General features: G+C 32.4%; 1 protein-coding gene across 1 annotated transcript; it reads left to right on the forward strand.

Moving 5' to 3' along the window:
* The first annotated feature begins 10,451 nt into the window (after positions 1–10,451).
* Positions 10,452–13,374, forward strand: LOC133294265 (enhancer of rudimentary homolog). Its single transcript, XM_061492920.1, has 4 exons — positions 10,452–10,589; positions 10,789–10,882; positions 12,023–12,143; positions 12,955–13,374. The coding sequence occupies exons 1-4, from the start codon at positions 10,587–10,589 to the stop codon at positions 13,043–13,045; spliced, it is 309 nt and encodes a 102-aa protein (XP_061348904.1). The 5' UTR covers positions 10,452–10,586; the 3' UTR covers positions 13,046–13,374.
* The last annotated feature ends 5,181 nt before the right edge of the window (positions 13,375–18,555 follow it).

An 18,555-nucleotide genomic window follows, 5' to 3' on the forward strand; every position in this document is an offset into this window, starting at 1 on the left:
GCAGGTATTTGATAATATTTAGTCATTTACGTCACTGTCGCAAGCTATTTTGTTGAGTAGGCAGCAACTTAACAGTAACAATGTTTGAAGTAAGTTTTAATTACTTATAAAGCATAGGTTTTATCTTTCAATTTTAGTGTAACTCTGTTTATTAATTATCTTATTTTATATACATGCAGGCAGAAAACAATAGAGTGATTAGTGAAAATGTTGATTCTGAGTCCATAAATAGGACATCGTCTGAAACTAATGAGCCTCAAAGTCAAACCATTTCAGTTCCAGTTTCAGAGAAGCCAAAAAAGGACAAAAATGGCAAAAAAAGAAAGAGCGGAGAAGCTAGAGAAGGTTCAGCTGAAGAAGATGATTCGGGTAAGAGAAAACCTACCAGACCTAGGTCTTGGACTTGGGATCATTTTGATAAAGAAATTAATCCAAAAACATTAATTCTGAGAGCTAAATGTAAATGGTACGGGGCTACTTATGCATGTGATACACATAAAAATGGCACAAGTAATTTGAAACATCATTTGTTGGCTCAATGTAAAAAGTTTCCAAGAGATTCAAATGATTCTAGTCAATCAATTCTTAGTCTCCAACAATTTCAAAAAGAAGATGGGAAAGGAATTGGTAAAGCTTTTGTTGGTGTATCTTTTGATGTTGAAGCTTGTAGGCAAGCTCTTGCTAGAATGATCATTGTTGATGAGTTGCCATTTAAGTTTGTGGAGGGGGAGGGTTTCCGACATTTTGTAAGTGTTGTGCAACCTAAGTTGGATATTCCTGGAAGGATTACTGTTGCTAGAGATTGTTGGAATCTCTATTTAAATGACAAGAAAAAATTGAAATCTATCTTTAGTGTTCCGAGTCAAATTGTGTGTCTTACAACTGATTGCTAGAGTTATGTGCAAAATCTCAATTATTTGTGTCTTACTGCTCATTTCATTGATAATGATTGGAAATTGCATAAAAGAATATTGAATTTTTGTTTGATCAAGAATCACAAGGGTGAGACTATTGGAAGAAAAATTGAGAAGTGTCTTCTAGGTTGGGGAATTTCGAAGGTGTTCACTATTACTGTTGATAATGCGAGCTCAAATGATCTTGCTATTGCATACTTGAAAGCTAGAATGGAGGATTGGAATGCACATCTGTTGAAAGGTGAATATTTGCATGTTAGATGTTGTGCTCATATTTTAAATCTTGTTGTCAATGATGGATTGAAAGAGTTGCATGCTTCAATTACTAAAATAAGAAATGCTGTTAGATTTGTGCGTGCTTCACCTAGTCGTATGGATAGATTCAAGACTTGTATAAAATATTGTAGGATACAAGAGGGTGGCATAGTGCAATTAGATGTTCCTACTAGATGGAACTTTACTTATATTATGCTTGAAAGTGCATTAAAGTTTCAAAAGGCATTTAAAAGGTTAGGAGAGCGTGTTGCTGAATATGCAATGATGCAAGGTGGAATTCCAAATACTGAGGATTGGGATAATGCACGAGTGTTTGTGAGATTTTTGAAAAATTTTCATGATGTCACTGAAAAAGTGTCTGGTTCTTTATATGTGACTTCTTCTCAATATTTTCATGAGTTTTGCATGATATTGAATAACTTAAAGACATGGAGTATGAGTATGGATCTATTACTTGGGCCCATGGCTGAAAAAATGAAAGCTAAGCATGACAAATATTGGGGAAACATTAAAAATATCAACATGATGATTTTTATTGCTGTGATACTTGATCCTCGATATAAATTAAGATTTGTGGAATGGAGTTTTGAGAAGCTTTATGAAATGGAGGATGCAGAATTTTTAAGTGTTAGAGTTAATGAGACTTTAAACAAGATGTTCCATAGGTATAAATATTTTCATGGAAATAATCTTTCTAGAGTGTCCACCAAAGATCATCATGAGATAGAAGACACTGATTTGGCAGCATTTGATACCTTTTCATTTGCAACTGAATTTGAGAGGGACATAACTGTGAGTGAGAGCTTGAATAAAAATGAGGTGGACCTGTATATCATAGAACCACTAGAGAAAGGAACTCAAAAATTTGATATCTTGAATTGGTGGAAGGTGAATTCTAGCAAATATCCTACTCTTGGTCTAATAGCTAAAGATGTATTGGCTATGCCAGTATCTACAGTTGCTTTAGAATCTGCATTCAGCACTGGGGGTAGAGTTCTTAACAACTACAGGAGAAGTCTTACTCCAAAGACAGTTGAAGCATTAATTTGTGCACAAAATTGGTTTCGGTCCACTCCTTTTTCCAATGATGCAGAAGAGCTTATAGAAGAATTTATAAAGATGAAGATAGGTAATTAATTTTATTCTACTTGTATTATTTTTTAATTTTATATCATCTTTTTATTTTTTAATTGTTAAGTTACTAACAGTATTTTATTATAATTATTTTAGATATTTCTCCAAATATTGAAGTTGATGATGATTCTGGTGAGGATTCTGATTAAAAGTTGATGAGGTTATGATGTAAGTTGATGATGTAAGTTGATGATGTAATTATTATAGTTCTATTTTATTGTACGACAAAATTGAAACAGATGGAGTTTTCTATTCATTTAACAAAGCCAAAAAGATATATTTTTATATTTTGGCTTTCTCTATCTAGAATACATCTGTCACTGATAGGTTTAGGGTCTGCTATCAGCCTGGGACCTCCTACTTTATAAAAATAAGAATGGAGGATGTTCACAGATTGTAGACCGGTTTGCTACTCGTATGCGATCCATCAATAAAATGAAGAAAAGCACTGATGATATTTTTATGATGCATTAATATTTATCAAGCACTTAGTTCTGCATATTTTAGGGTTGATCAGATTCAGAAATATTGATTGAATTTTTCTTACTGTTTCTATCATAGATAACATTAGGTGTGAAATGCAAAATGGCTGACATATTTTTTTAAATGTCTCTAATTCCTTTTTGTCTTCTTTTTTTCCCAAGGGTGAAAGTATTCTAGCAGATTTTGGCACTGAACAACTATAATTTATTGCTCTATCTCAAAGGACTGGGGACCCCAAGTATCAGCACAAAGTTTTTAACTGTCATTCTATATGTTAAATTTTTTTAAGGGAAAAAGGGGGGTTTATTTTTTTGTTGGTCAAAATTTGATGTATTTTTATGCAGACTTTGTCATTCCCTTTACTTGTTACAATATGCTAAGTTGATGTCAGGTTTTATAATTTTGTCACGGGCCTTCTCTATACTTAGTACTTACTTAGAGCCTGACTCGTATATTTATTTAAGCATATAGCTAAAGGCCTTTTTTGTACTTTGTTAAAATATGCTATGTGATTTAAATATTACATGTGGAGGCGGTAAAGTAAAATTAAGGGCCTTGACAAAATTGTGTTTTGGTAAAATTAAATTTTATAAATTCTGTTTTTAGGCTTTTCAAAAAAACCGAAAACCGATCCAATCCAAACCGAAAAAATTGGATCGGATCGGATCTTTAAAAAAATCCAAACCGATTGGATGATTAAATGACCAAACCAATGGGATTGGATCAGATAGTTTTTTGGTTCAAAATCGATCTAATCCAGACCGCGAACACCCCTACTGTGAAGCTGCTATGTGATAATAAGTTCGCTATTTGTATAGCTCATAATCCAGTTCAACATGATCGGACTAAACATATTGAGGTTGACCGTCATTTCATCAAAGAGAAACTTGATAGTGGGCTGATTACCACTCCATACATTTCCACTGGGCGTCAATTGGCTGATCTATTAACAAAGGGACTTCCTCTAGACAGATTTCAAGAACTTACTAGCAAGCTGAGAATGATAAATATCTATTCCTCAGCTTGAGAGGGAGTGTTGTAAATATTGGTTATTTAATTATTATTATTTGTTGTATTGGGCCAAGCCCATTAGGTCAAGTATTAGGGTTTTCATTCTCTATAAATAGAGACCTCTTTGTACATATTATTTACACAATTCAATAATATTTCAAATTCTTTTTTTCTTTCAAGCGTGGGGCTATGATGCACGGACACGGACACGGGACACGACACGACACGCCGACACGTTAATTCTAAAAAATGTCATATTTCGACACGTTGGGACACGTTTTGATATTAAATAAAATTTTTAATATATATAATATAATTTATATTTAATACATATAAGAGTTCATAATAAGTCATATAACCAATCAAATATTTAAATTTCATAACATAAATATAAATATAAATAATTTTTCGTATTTTGTTAATTTTTCATGTCAAATTTCATAATAGAAAAAAATTAATTTATAAATTATTTCTTTTATATGAGTGGGGATATTCTAACTACCAAAAATTCTCACTACTAACTTACTATCTATCACATCACCATTAGATCAAAGAGAGAGAATGTTAAAAAGTTTTTGAAGAGAGATAAAATGTTAATCTAATGGTGATTAGATAGGTAGTAAGTTGGTAGTAGAAAATTTTGGTAGTGAGAATATCCCTCCTCCTTTTATATTTAGTAAACAAAATAAATTAAGATTAAAAAAAAAAAAAACGTGTCCAAGAGTTTCCGAAAACGTGTCCGAGCTTTGACCGTGTGTCGAAAAACGTGTCAGAGAGTTGACCGCGTGTCCCCAAATGTTGACCGCGTGTCGGACGCGTGTCCGTGTCGGACACGTGTCCGACACGCAAATTTTACCGTGCTTTCCAGGCGTGAGGATATATTGCATATCCAATATTGATATCCTATCTTGTTGAATCCTAACTCAGCTCCCCCATAAGATAAGAAATCATGTATTGGATAGGATAAAATGAGACAATATAATAAGCTAATCATATCCTATTGACCCACCAAACAAGAGATAAAAATAAAATATGATAAGTTATACAGAGCGGTGGACAAATATAAGGGGCTGCACAATCCTCACAAGTTGTTTGGGCATAACCCCAACATTATACGTACGAAAATCAAACTTTATGTTATCAAAAAAAAAAAAATCAAACTTTAAAAAAAAAAAAAAAAAAAACTGATCCGTTACGGCTAATTCTTTCAAATAACCTCCTGAATTTGTATGCTGCAAACCCTTTCTTGTTAAAACATTGGAGAAAAGTGTATGTAATTTTAAATGATATAAACTTATATCATTTTTAATGATATAATCTTATATTATTTTTAATGAAATTATGTTGTTGTTTTGATGTGTTTTTGTAATTTCTCTTATCCACTTTTTCTCTCTCCCAATTTTATAAAAAAAAAAAAAAAAAACATAGTTTTATTAAAAATGGTATAAGATTGTGTTATTCAAAATGACAAATATTTTTCTCTTCTTATATATATTTTTATTTTATTTATAATTTTTTTTTGTAATACGTCATTTAATTTAATGTGTGCTATCTCAATTAATGCAAGTTTGAGAAAAAGCTAACAAAAGTATAAACTTAAATGGCTAGCAGTCAAAGATTAAATGTGGTCTTAGAAGCTAGACATACACTCACTTCGACATATTGGTCTTAGAAGTGGGTTGGGTTTTGTGTTAATTAACGGGAATTATACCATCCAAAATATCTGAATGGCGTCTATGTTATTATATAATTTCACTACATGAGCTTTGTAACTTTGTGAAGCAGTACATAGTAATTTCATTCTTTATTATTATTATTATTTACATAAATCACGTATATCTTTTATGAAAGACAATCTTGTTCAAGACTAGTTCAGAATTAAAATTTTAAACCTCTTCTAAATATAGTATTGGAAAGGATCGAACACATACTTTCACCTAGGGATGTGCAATGGTCGAACCGAATTGGATTTTTTGAAAAACCGAACCGAATTGGTTTAGTTGGTTCGATTCGAAAGTGGTTCGGTTCAGTTCGGAACCGGTTCGGGTCAACCCTCTTTTGAAAAGAAAAAAAATTAAAATTTAAAAAATAAAATTATAAAAATCAATTCGGTTCAGTTTGAAAACAGTTGGGTTCAGTTGGGTTCAGAAACGGTTCAGTTCGGTTCAAAATGGTTCGGTTCTTAAATTGGTTCTAAAACCGACTCGGTTCATGAACTGATTCTTTAAAAACCGGTTCGGTTCATGAACTGATTTTTAAAAACTGATTATTTTAAGAACGGTTCGGTTCGGTTCATGATTCGGTTTAATTTTTTTGATTATTTTGGACACTCCTACTCTCACCTCCCTCTTACTCAACTCCTGTGTGCCAACTAAATTATCATCGTTTTATTTTTTTTTATTATTTCCTTCTTATGGTCATTAGCCCTTGAATGCGGTGCCTATAATCGTGTCCAGCCCAGAGAAATTTACTATATTTTTTATTTTTTTTGGTACAACGTAATTTACTATTTTACTTCCATCACAGACTCATGTTTGACCGTACTTACACATTGTACTCCATCGTGATATTTCTGGCTGATGCCTGATGGAGTTCATTTCGATGGTCCAGATTAATTCTGATATATGCCATCTTTTCAAGATTATGACCTAGTATTTTTTTTTTTGTGTGTGAATTGACCTAGTAATTTTAAGGGTCTTGGGAACTTAGGATAATCACTCCGTTTAACCCTCTGCCATGGAGACATATTGGGCGGTTTTACTTTTCGACTGCATCTCAATTCACCCATATAATTTATTTTCGAATTCCCCTTAATTGTTACATATTAGTACAATATTATCGTTTGATAAACTGATAGTTTGACATTATCATAATATTTACCTCAAAAGTCATTAAAACTGTAAAAATTCATTTACAAAGAAAAGTAGACTATAGATTCATTTAATTTTTTTAAAAAATAACTAAATGAATAATTAAGTTTAAAATCCCGAGAAAAAAATTCTGAACTTGACGAAAAATTCTTATAAAGTTATACAGCGAATATTTTAAACTCGTTTATAAAGTTGATGTAATTGTACAGATTTAATACTGTTACAATTCTTGGTATAGTGCTACCAAGAATTAACCCAGAAAACAAACTTGCAGAAGCGAAAAACATAAAGAATAACAACAGAAATTTATACTTGGTTCAGAAGTTCTTTGTAAAAGAATTTCCTACATCCAAGTTGGCCAGTGAGGGTCAAACGCCCTCTAGCATGCACTTTTATTCAGAAACAGAAAATACAATGTTTACAGTAGCTATCACAAGCCACAATACAAGAATACTCAAATAAAAGTGACCTCAGAAGAAAAACGCACAGCTGCAGATATGAAACTAAAGACTAAAGGCAACAACATACAATAAACACATTTTAATCAAGATACAATCAGAAATTAAAGAAGAAACCAAAGAAAGATATCACCAAGCACAGCCTTGACACTGCCAATCCAGCAGCTCTCTTCACCGAGATGACCAAGTTCTTCTTCACCAAAGAACCCGCAACTGTGTAAGAAACTCGAAACTCTGTTCTCATGTATCTCCAGAAATTGCACCGATTAAATTGCTCGCCTTGATGTCATGAACATTTTCTTCTGAATCACCGAGTTGAGATTCTCACTGTAACCCACTCAAATCTCCTCACAAAACTCTCAACCATAACCTTAGAAGAGCATTTTTCATGAAGAAGAAAAAAGATAGCATCGAACAAAAAACTTTGTTGAATAAATAATCAACTATGTTCACATGCCACGATGTCAAAGTAATAATAGGGCAAATAGACTAAGGCAATAACAGCTACCAAAAACTCACCGTTTTTTATTGTGATGCCATTGAGACTAATACCATCAATTGGGCTTCAGAATATAGGCTCAAGTATCATTGGCCCATAAAAAATAAAACCAAAACGAGAGCAGCAAAAAAATAGCAGACATAAGAAATTATAAAGTGGACCACAATTATAACAGTAATGTATTTAACATGATTAGTAAATATTTCACAACAACAGTGGTATCAGAGCCGGGTTGGGCTCGAGCTAGCCTGGTGATTGGCTAGGAGGCGGGTTGAGTACTTGGGTCCTGAGGTACTCGGTTGAGGGGGAGTATACCAATGTTGGGTTTCACATTTGAGGGGGAGATTGTTGAGATATTCAAGTGTGGTGAGTCCCACATTGGTTGGTAATGGGCTAAGTGAAGAGTATATAAGTGGAAGGACCCATGAACCCAATGCCTTAAGGTTTTGGGTTGAGACATAGTGTCAGATCCACTTGCTACGGTTGGTGTAGCCTTAGCTCATTGGTGGTCGCCCCCCGCCACGGGCTTCCCCTTGGACCCGCCTGACAAATACATATTATATTTAATATTAATTAAAGTGTACATTATTTTTTCTGTTATCAATTAAATTATATATTATTATGTAAAAATTTGTGTATTACTAGGGGAAATTATCTGGATTTTGGAATGGAACCCGCAGATACTCAAACCGTCAGTAATCAATCCTGTCCTAAACCATACGAGCAATAAGGGAAAAGTTTTTTGTTTTAATTTTTTATTTATTCATATTGATTAAAGTGATGTGTGGTAAAAAAATTAATTTATTGCTTTTTTAATAACAAATTACGAAAATATAGTCGTTTTGAAATTATTTACGCAAGTGTAGCAGTTAAACACGCCCACATGAGACGTGACCCAATGAAGAGAGACACACCCATGTGGGGCGTGACTTAAGAGAGAGACACGCCCACATGGGGTGTGACTAGAAGAGAGACACGCCCAACACGGGCGTGACCTCCCTAGTCTAGTAATGGCTTTCTCTTTCAATTTCATGTATTGTATTTATGGAAATATTAAGATAAATGAGTTGTAGCCTCGTTCTGAAACTATTCATGTATTTTATTTATGAAAATAAAATTCTTCTCTTTCAATTACCAACCAAAGTAAATGAGCTTTGTCTCGGTTCTCAAATTTTTTTAAGATAAAAAGTACTTTTAGTAAAAGTTGTAGATTGTCAAAGGGAAAAGTTGTAGCCCTTTATTAGTACGAGAAAAAGTTAGGTAAAAATGGTTAAGATTGGCAACCATAATTAATGGCACGAGTCATGTCCTCTACGACATCCAAGTTCCAACAACTCACTACGACTTCCAACGCGTGATGCTATAGGTTAGGGGGTAGTGGTGTGACAATGATAGTTTAGAGAAGAGATGAATGTTGTCAAGAATAATAAAATATGCTTTATATTAAGAGAGGTCACGTCTCACTTGGGCGTGTTTCTCTCTTAGGTCACGTTTCACATGGGTGTGATTGGGTCACGCCCCATGTGGGTGTGTCTCTCTCTTAGGTCACGTCCCACATGAGCGTGTCTCTCTATTGAAACACGCCCATGTGAGCATGTTTGAGTGCTATATTTTCGTAAATAATTTTAAAACGATTACATTATCATAATTTTTTATTAAAAAAACAATAAATTAATTTTTTTTGCTAGTGATATGTACCAACCACTTTTCCAAATGCTGCCACACGGTATTGCATGTAAATTATTTTAGGTAGTGTTTGGTTGAAGGATTATTTTGGATTGATGGGAAAGTGTAAGTGGATATTGAAGAATACCATGTTTGGTTCAGGTTTTTTCAAAAAAATACTAGGCAAATGAGATAGATGGGGAAATGACTTTTGTGTTGATTTTTGGATGAAATTCACTGTTACAGAATACCACTTGAGATGTGGTATTTTGAGATAACTGGGGAAGTGAAAAAACAGGTGCAAAGTTTCTCCCGAACATAGATTTTGCAAATTTAAATAAATTTCCCTGGTAATATTTCGGTCAACCAAACAACTATTTTTACATTTTCCTACCAAACTCATTTTCCAACCATTTCCCTAGTATTCAAAAAAATTCTCCTCAACCAAACACCCCCTTAGGGTTTATTGTTTGATACGAGAAAAAAAAGGACTCTCACTATTTTTATTACTTTTATATGTATAAAAGATAAATTATCTTCTACGTCATGACAAATATTAGTATTTGGAGAAGGATATTATAGCAATTAATTAAGATTATTATCAATGTTACTACCAATTAATTTTATCGTTAGAGCGATTATATTGATCTAACGGTTATATTTATTTTCATCTTTGTATGATTATGATTTTTCATATTTAATGCTTTATATTTATTTCTACCTTTGTATGATAATGATATCTCATATTTAATGCTTTCACAATAAATATGAGAAATCATAACTATACAAAAATAAAAATAAAAATAATTAATGATCAACATAATCGATCTAACGGTGAAATTAATTGATATTAATTAATTAGTTGTTACAATATCATACTCCTACGCCTTAATATTCTAGGGAAAATATAAGAATCATGTTACAGGAATGACACTGTTCATTCCTGCAACAAGGATCCGGCGCCGTATCTTGAGGATACGGCGCCGTATCCTGATTTTGATTTGACTTTTTTTTTTTTATTCGTGAGACCTACACTTAATTTGTGTGTGCAGAAAAATAATCTTGTCATGTGACATGACAAAAAGCGAATCCATATTTTATATAGATACGCAGATATTATAATGTTTATTCACTATATAGAAGACTAACGTTAAATGAAATGTCGATATTGCCCTGAGTGGTAAGGTCTTCTTCAACTGGTGGTGTCTGTAGCTGCTGCAACGAACGAGAACGCATCGCATCGCATCATTTTGATTGTTCTTCTTCTGCTTCTTAGATGGTAAGATTTTCTTTAACTGTTTCAATTCTCAATTTTAGTGCTACCAATTCCATTTCCCTTTTCCCTTTTTCAACTAACAACAAATTAGGGCTGTGCTTCTTCTCACTAACCAGTTAATTTGTTCGTGTTCCCAATTCATTGCGTGCTTGTGAGATTCTCTAACCGCGATTTTTGATTTTGGTTTTTCCCGATTATGTAGGCTAATCGGCACACGATTATTCTAATGCAGACCTCTCAGAACAGAGCAACTAGAACATTCATGGATTATGAATCAATAACTCAGGCCATGGATGGTATTAATACTAGTAGCATAGTAGTACTTTGTATTTCACACAATTTTATTTTTTTTAATCTTTTTTTACTTTTGTGCTTCTGTTATTTTAATTGCTTGACTTCACTATAGATAGATGCTTCTGATATTGCTTTTCTTACTTAGAATACAAGACTTTATGTGCAATTTCATCAATAGAAATGAACAGAGTGCAAGTAGGCTCAGTTTTTTTTTTTCTTTTTTTGAAGTACTGATAAATTCTCTTTCTGTGAGTGGAGGGCTATGTTTTCTTGTATTCATTTGGAAATCATTGTGCATGTAATATTTTGGTTTTAAACTATGACTTTGGAATAGTGGATTCTGGAATAGGAAGTATGGATACTGAAGTTGATGCAAGACACATTAGAAAGAACAAACTTGAAAGATCAATTCATGTTGGTTTTTTTTATTTCTTCTCTTCTCTTCTCATACACTGTCTCCTTGAAAATGCCACTGGAATTAGAAAAATCCCTTGTTCAGCTGGGTTGAACCGGAGATGTCCAGCAAGTATGAACTGGTGCTTTTGTCTACGGATAAGTGGTAGAGATGCCTGACAATGGTGTATTAGTATCTCCAGCCAATACTCCGATGAGAATAATCAGGGGGTGAGTGTGTGTACACCTGGGGAAGTGAGAATGCTCTAGATAGTTGAAAGCCAATAATTTTCAAGTGTAAGCATTTATGTCCTCTTTTGACACTGAATCAGCCTTTATAGAGGCTTTGTGGCAGTTGAGAGAGTGTGGGGTGATCCAGACTGCATGAAATCCCCAGGTGATGATCGTGAGGGAGAACCACGACATGGGCTGGAGGGACTCGGTGGGCTAACAGGCGAAGGCGAGTTCTGCAGGAGTGCCCTTCCTCTTCACCAGCGCCTGGTGTCCAATTCTGAGCTAGGGCCTCAATTCCGAGAACTCTACCCGGAACAGCCCTTAAAACCTAAACAAGATGCCCGCATGATTATAAGCCAACTCTAGATGCATCATAATTTATGCTTGCCGTTGATATAATATTTTTTTTTTATTTCTTTTTGTGGTACAAGCTGGTATAATTTTGATATGATATTCTTTGTTGATGCTTTGTGTTCTTGGCTATAAGTAGAGGTTTTAATCTTGTGCTTATACAGGCATATGTGCACTGTATGAAAGGAAACTGAAAGAGTTGAATCCGGCTATCAGAAATCTCTCTTATGACATTTCGGATCTCTACAACTTCATAGACGGTCTTGCAGACATGAGTGCTCTAGTGTATATCTCTCTTTCTCTCTCACTCTCAAAACTCATGTGCATGTGTAGTGCTTTAATGCAGTCACAACTGCGTTAATACAAAGTACATCTCTGATTTTCGGCCTTTTATGATTTTCAAAACTTGCTTGAAAAATTATATTCAGCAAAGAAGAAAGAAAAAAGTGAAGCTAGACAAAAAAAATGAGAGGGAATATACTGACACTTTGAGCTCATCACAATTCTAAAGTTTTTGTACTTAGTTGTTTGTTCATTTTACCTAGATTTTGATGTTGTACTTGAGGTAGAAGTTTCTTTTTAAGAAAAGTAGATCAAGGGGGGAAAAATGAACTGTCTCTCTGTTGGCTTAACTGATGTATAGAGTTGACATTATTTTTCTCCATGAGTCAAGTGAAAATTAACATTATGGGTGAGAAAATCGGTAGCAATTATGAGTCTTCACAAACTGAGTAGCTTGTTTGTTGCTATTGTTTTTTTCCTGATGAAATAGATGACCATTAAAAAAAATTGATTATTTAGAGGTCCTGAACTCTCCTTCCCTACCTGCCTCTCTTTTTGCCTAGAGGGTTGGTAAGAACTTAATGAATCATGTCTATTGCTGTATCATATGTTAGCTCTGACGCTCTCTAGAAAAAAATTAGGAATATATGTGGACTCACGTAATAGCTTAATTCTATTGTCTATGTATATATGTAATAGCTTAATTCAACTGTCTATGTATATATTTGGCTGTTTCATATATTGGGCTTTCTATGTGCATGTGGTTTCGCTTGGCAGAGACTAATATTACCGGCTGTTTGGTTTCTACTTGCAGTTATGATAGTTCAATTCATGCTTACTTGCCTCATGATCGACAGTGGATTAAGCAACGAACCTTTCAACATTTGAAGAAATTGGCACATTGATTGATCCTCTGATTTTTAGCTATTTAATGTAAAGTAAATCGCGAAGGGAAGAACCTGCCTGTTATGTGGGCTATACTCCGATGGCTATGTTGGTTGATATGAAAATTCACATGCTTTTGGGACATCTTTATAATATAAATAGTTAGTGCCACTGAAATTTCAAAAACAAATGATTGTTGTGGCGTGTTTTACTTTATCCTATGTGTAAAAGCCTTGGCCTTTTCTGAAAACCTGCATCGTGTACTATTGTATTACTTATCCTTAGATCTATGATTCACAATGTCATATGAATGCTAGTTTTGAGAGTTTATATTTGACATGACTAATTTACCTTGGTAGTGGAGATGGGATTATAGTTGTGACATAGCAATGCTGGTAGAAAAAACAACTCACGATTTAGGCTCATATGCTGTAATCCATGCTATCTTTCAGATTAATAATATTTTAAAAGTGTTACACATTCATTTAGAACAACAGCAAAATCAATCTATTTATGTAAATGTGTATATTCTACCATTTACCCTTAATCTTATAAATGCGAACAACTTTAAACTCTCTGCGTTTGTCTTTTATCTTTAGATCATAACCTTAAGCTTTCCATAACAAGGAGCAGTAACAGCCTTAACCCGAAGAACGCATCTAACTATCCACTTTGTAATATGTCCGATCTCTTGGGGCACTTTTTACCTCAGTTTACTTTAGCTTCTCAACCGGCATTAAGCTCATGCTCTAGTTACCACTAATAGTTACAGTCTATTGACTAGATACAAACATAATGTAGTGTTACTGTCGTTCACGAATTAACCCAAAAATAAGTACTGACGTCAACAAGGTTAACTGCACCTGATTAATGCCTTTGAGTTCCATCTTCACATCGTCTTTTGCATTTCACAAGTGGGTGATCTTGAGAATTATGGACTTACTTAGGGGTGTTCATCAACCGATCCAAATTGCAGTTATCGAACCGAAAAATCGATAACCGAAAAATCGAAAATCGAAAAATCGAAAACCGAAAAAAAATCGCAAATTTTAATTGGATTGGATCGGTTTTTGGATTGGTTGATGAAAACTGATCCAATCCAAACCGATCCAATATATTAATTTTTCTCTACCTACTTAAACCTTTCTCCAATCATAGCCCACAAATTTCTAAACCCAAGACTCATTAACCCATCATCTAAATCCAAGAAAAAACCTAGTCATATCTCATCAACAAAATTTCATCTGTGTAGAGCTTCATATCTCATTGCAACAACAAAGAATCATATTATCGTTTACTAATGCTTTTGTATTAAAAAAAAATACAAAGCCAATATATACAAAAGATATGTTATTTGCACAATAATTATGAAACAAATTTTAGGATTTTTAAAAGGGGAATGATATTGTAACAACCAATTAGTGTTACTACCAATGTTACTACCAATCAATTACACTGTTAAATCGATTATGTTGATCAACGATTGTATTTATTTTCATCTTTGTATGGTTATGATTATCCACATTTAATACTTTATATTTATTTTCACCTTTGTATGGTTATGATTCCCCATATTTAATGTGAAAGCATTAAATATGGAGAATCATAACCATACAAAGATGGAAATAAATATAATCGTTGGATCAACATAGTCGATCTAACGGTGAAATTGATTGGTAGTGACATTGGTAGTAACTTTAATTGGTTGTTACAATATCCTATCCCTTTTTAAAAAGCCAAAAATCGATCCAATCCAAATCGAAAAAAATTGGATTGGATCGGATCGAATTTGGAAAAAAATAAAAATCGAATGGATGATTACATGATCAAACCGAAGGAATTTGATCGAATGATTTTTGCTTCTAAAACTGATCTAATCCAGACCGCGAACACCCCTAGCCTTACTTCATGGAAACTTGAACGAAGATTTTACATTTCATAAAACCAACTTTTGCCTACTAGATATTAAGAGAAACTAAGTAAAAGATAATCCTAATTCTAATTGCTTAGGTTGGACCTAAGTGGTAATCACCCCATCTGATAATCCTTGAAGTGCTTTGGTGTCCCTCTTGGGCCGTATGTATGTTTGGGGTGTAACACAATCCCAGTCTTTCACCCATTCATCGTTCTCTGTTCATTTATTAAAATACTAAACACTACTCATTAACCACTAAGTATTATGTAAAATCTTTACATATTATTAATTACACAAGCCTATGCTAGAAAAACAAAAAACAAAAAACATTTAAAAAAATTATAACAAAAATTTACTAATTCATTAATTTAAAAGAAACTCTAAATATTAATCAACATATTTAGTGCAACAAAATTATTGCTATGCACTGAAAATAGTAATTACAAAATTACAAAATTGATAATATGTAGAAATTATTAATAAATATAAAAATTACAAAATTGTTGATCTCGGCAATGATGTTTTCTTTAATGTTAAATTACTTTGGTGTGCCAGCCAAGTTGGTGAGATTCCCATGGATGGTACGTGGGATGAGTGAGTTGCCTTGTTGGTCAAGTTTGGAGTTTTTTTGGCCTTCTAGACCTTTATCGGATTAGGCCTTTTTTTTTTTTTTTTTTTTGATAACATATCGGATTAGGCCTTTATCTCGCATACGTTGGGTCCAGATCACTATATATTAATGAGAATCTAAGTTAACTCAATAATCATTAATTACTAGAATTATTATCATTAATAATTATAATAATGTATTAATTAATAATTTTAATAATTTAATATCTTAGGTGATTAAATGTGAGAATATGGATGTTTTATGAAAAGATTAATGAAATTTTTCTTAAAGAATTGGGCCAAAAGATTGGCATAATCTTGAAATATCGCACAAAGGATATGTCACTAAAAATATTACATCGTGTAATGCAATTTGAATTCTGTGTAATGCAATTTAAATTCTTTCTAAGGGATTTTTTTTCAATACAAAAACTTTAAAAATAAATTTTTTTTATTAAAAAGTGAAATCGTAGAGGACACCATTTTGGGAAATATGTTCCCAATCACCTTATTTTGGGTTTTTTCCCGAAGGAATTGACCCAGATGGTCAAACAACAAGGGTTCTCTCTCTTTACTTTCAAGTTTCAACAACAACATTCTTTGACCTATATATTTTATTTATTTATTTATTTTTGTTTAGGCACCCACTTCTAGTATCGAGTTAAAAAACTAGGCACTAACAAATTTTAAGGGTATTTCTAATTGATTATATAGTGTGTCTGGATGAAAGTTTACAAAATTGATTTCACATACTTAATATGATCTTTTTTTCTTTTAAGTTCTAGAATTATGTTGACGTTTGTTTCCTAAACAAGATATCACTGCAATCAGGGCACTTATGCCTCTTTAACATGATTTTAGTTATCGTAGATACCATGCAATATCTGATCACCAACGGGGCACTAGGGCTGTGCGTGGGTCAGGTCAGGTCAGGTTTTTGTCCGACTCGACCCAACTTGATTTTTATAGGTCAGGTATTTTGACTCGACCCGCTTTAATTTGATCCAAGTCAGGTCTAACTTGGTTTGGATTTTGTTGAACTAGTTCAGAACCGGTTCGGATCTGACCTGACTTGGTTTCTGATGAGGGTCTGACTTGATTTCTGAACTGGGTCAAATCTGACCTGACCCGTTTTTGACTTGGTTTCCTCAAAAAATTTTGTCGAAATTTCAACATTACAAAAGACGAAAATTTCGTCACAAAATTATTTTTTCGTCGAAATACTTTTTGTCAAAAAACAACGAAATTTTTTCTCTAACGAAAACTTTTGACAGAAATGTGTACCGCTGAAAATTTTGATGGAAATGTTTTTTATCAAAAAATTTGACGAAAATATTTAGTCGAAAAATTTCGATGGAAATGTGTTTCGCTAAAAATTTCGACGAAAATATTTTTTTTTGTCAAAAAGTTTAACGAAAATGTTTCCGTAAAAAACTTTCGCCGAAATTTGAATTCTGTAAGGAATTTTGATGAAATTTTTTTTCGTAAAATAATTTCGATGAAAATATGTTTCGTCAAAATTTAACGAAAATATTTTGACAAAAATATTTAGTCGAAAACTTTTGATGAAAATGTGTTTCGCTAAAAATTTTTACGACATTTCTTTTTTTGTCAAAAAGTTTAACGAAAATGTTTCCGTTAAAAACTTTCGTCGAAATTTGAATTCTGTAAGGAATTTTGATGAATTTTTTTTCCGTCAAAAAATTTCGATTAAAATGTGTTTCATCAAAATTTAATGAAAATATTGACAAAAATATTTAGTCGAAAACTTTTGATGCAAATGTGTTTCGCTAAAAATTTAGACGAAATTTTTTTTTTCTCAAAAAGTTTAACGAAAATATTTCCGTCGAAAACTTTCGCTGAAATTTGAATTCTGTAAGGAATTTTGATGAAATTTTTTTCCGTCAAAAAATGTCGATGAAAATGTGTTTCATCAAAATTTAACGAAAATATTTTGACCAAAATATTTGGTCGAAAACTTTTGATGAAAATGTATTTCGCTAAAAATTTCGACGAAATTTTTTTTGTGTCAAAAAGTGTAACGAAAATGTTTCCGTCGAAAACTTTTGCCGAAATTTGAATTCTGTAAAGAATTTTGATGAAATTTTTTTCTGTCATAAAATTTCGATGAAAATGTGTTTCGTCAAAATTTAACGAAAATATTTAGTCGAAAACTTTTGATGGAAATGTGTTTCGCTAAAAATTTCGACGAATTTTTTTTTTGTCAAAAAGTTTAACGAAAATGTTTCCGTCAAAAACTTTCGTCAAAATTTGAATTTTGTAAAGAATTTTGATGAAAAATTTTTCTGTCAAAAAATTTCGATGAAAATGTGTATCGTCAAAATTTAACGAAAATATTTTGACAAAAATATTTAGTTGAAAACTTTTGATGGAAATGTGTTTCGCTAAAAATTTCGACGAAATTTTTTTTTTGTCAAAAAGTTTAACGGAAATATTTTCGTCAAAAACTTTCGCCGAACTTTGAGTCTGTAAAGAATTTTGATGACATTTTTTTCCGTCAAAAAATTTCGATGAAAATGTTTTTCGTCAAAATTTAACGAAAATATTTAGTCGAAAACTTTCAATGGAAAAGTGTTTCGCTAAAAATTTTGAAGAAATTTTTTTTTTTTGTCAAAAAGTTTAACGAAAATGTTTCCGTCGAAAACTTTCGTCGAAATTTGAATGCTGTAAAGAATTTTGATGAAAATGGAAATGTGTTTTGTCAAAAAAATTTATGAATATGTTTTTTTGTGAAATATTTTGACGAAATTTAGATTCCGTAAAAAAAATTGACAAAAAAAAATTTGCAAAAAATTTTGATGAAAATTTTTTTCATAAAGAATTTTGACGTAATTATTTTATGTTAAAACTTTTCTTTTAATGTAATTGTGATTTTTTTTTCGTAAAATGGATATAGGTCAAGTTTTGGGTCATTATTAAAACAAGTCAGGTCTAAAATTGACCCAAATAAAAATGGGTCAGTATTTAAACTAGTTCAAAAAAAGT

This window comes from Gastrolobium bilobum, unplaced genomic scaffold (assembly GCF_033153095.1).
Source record: "Gastrolobium bilobum isolate Gb01-03AN ecotype WA unplaced genomic scaffold, APGP_CSIRO_Gbil_v1 utg34810, whole genome shotgun sequence".
Classification (NCBI taxonomy): domain Eukaryota; kingdom Viridiplantae; phylum Streptophyta; class Magnoliopsida; order Fabales; family Fabaceae; genus Gastrolobium; species Gastrolobium bilobum.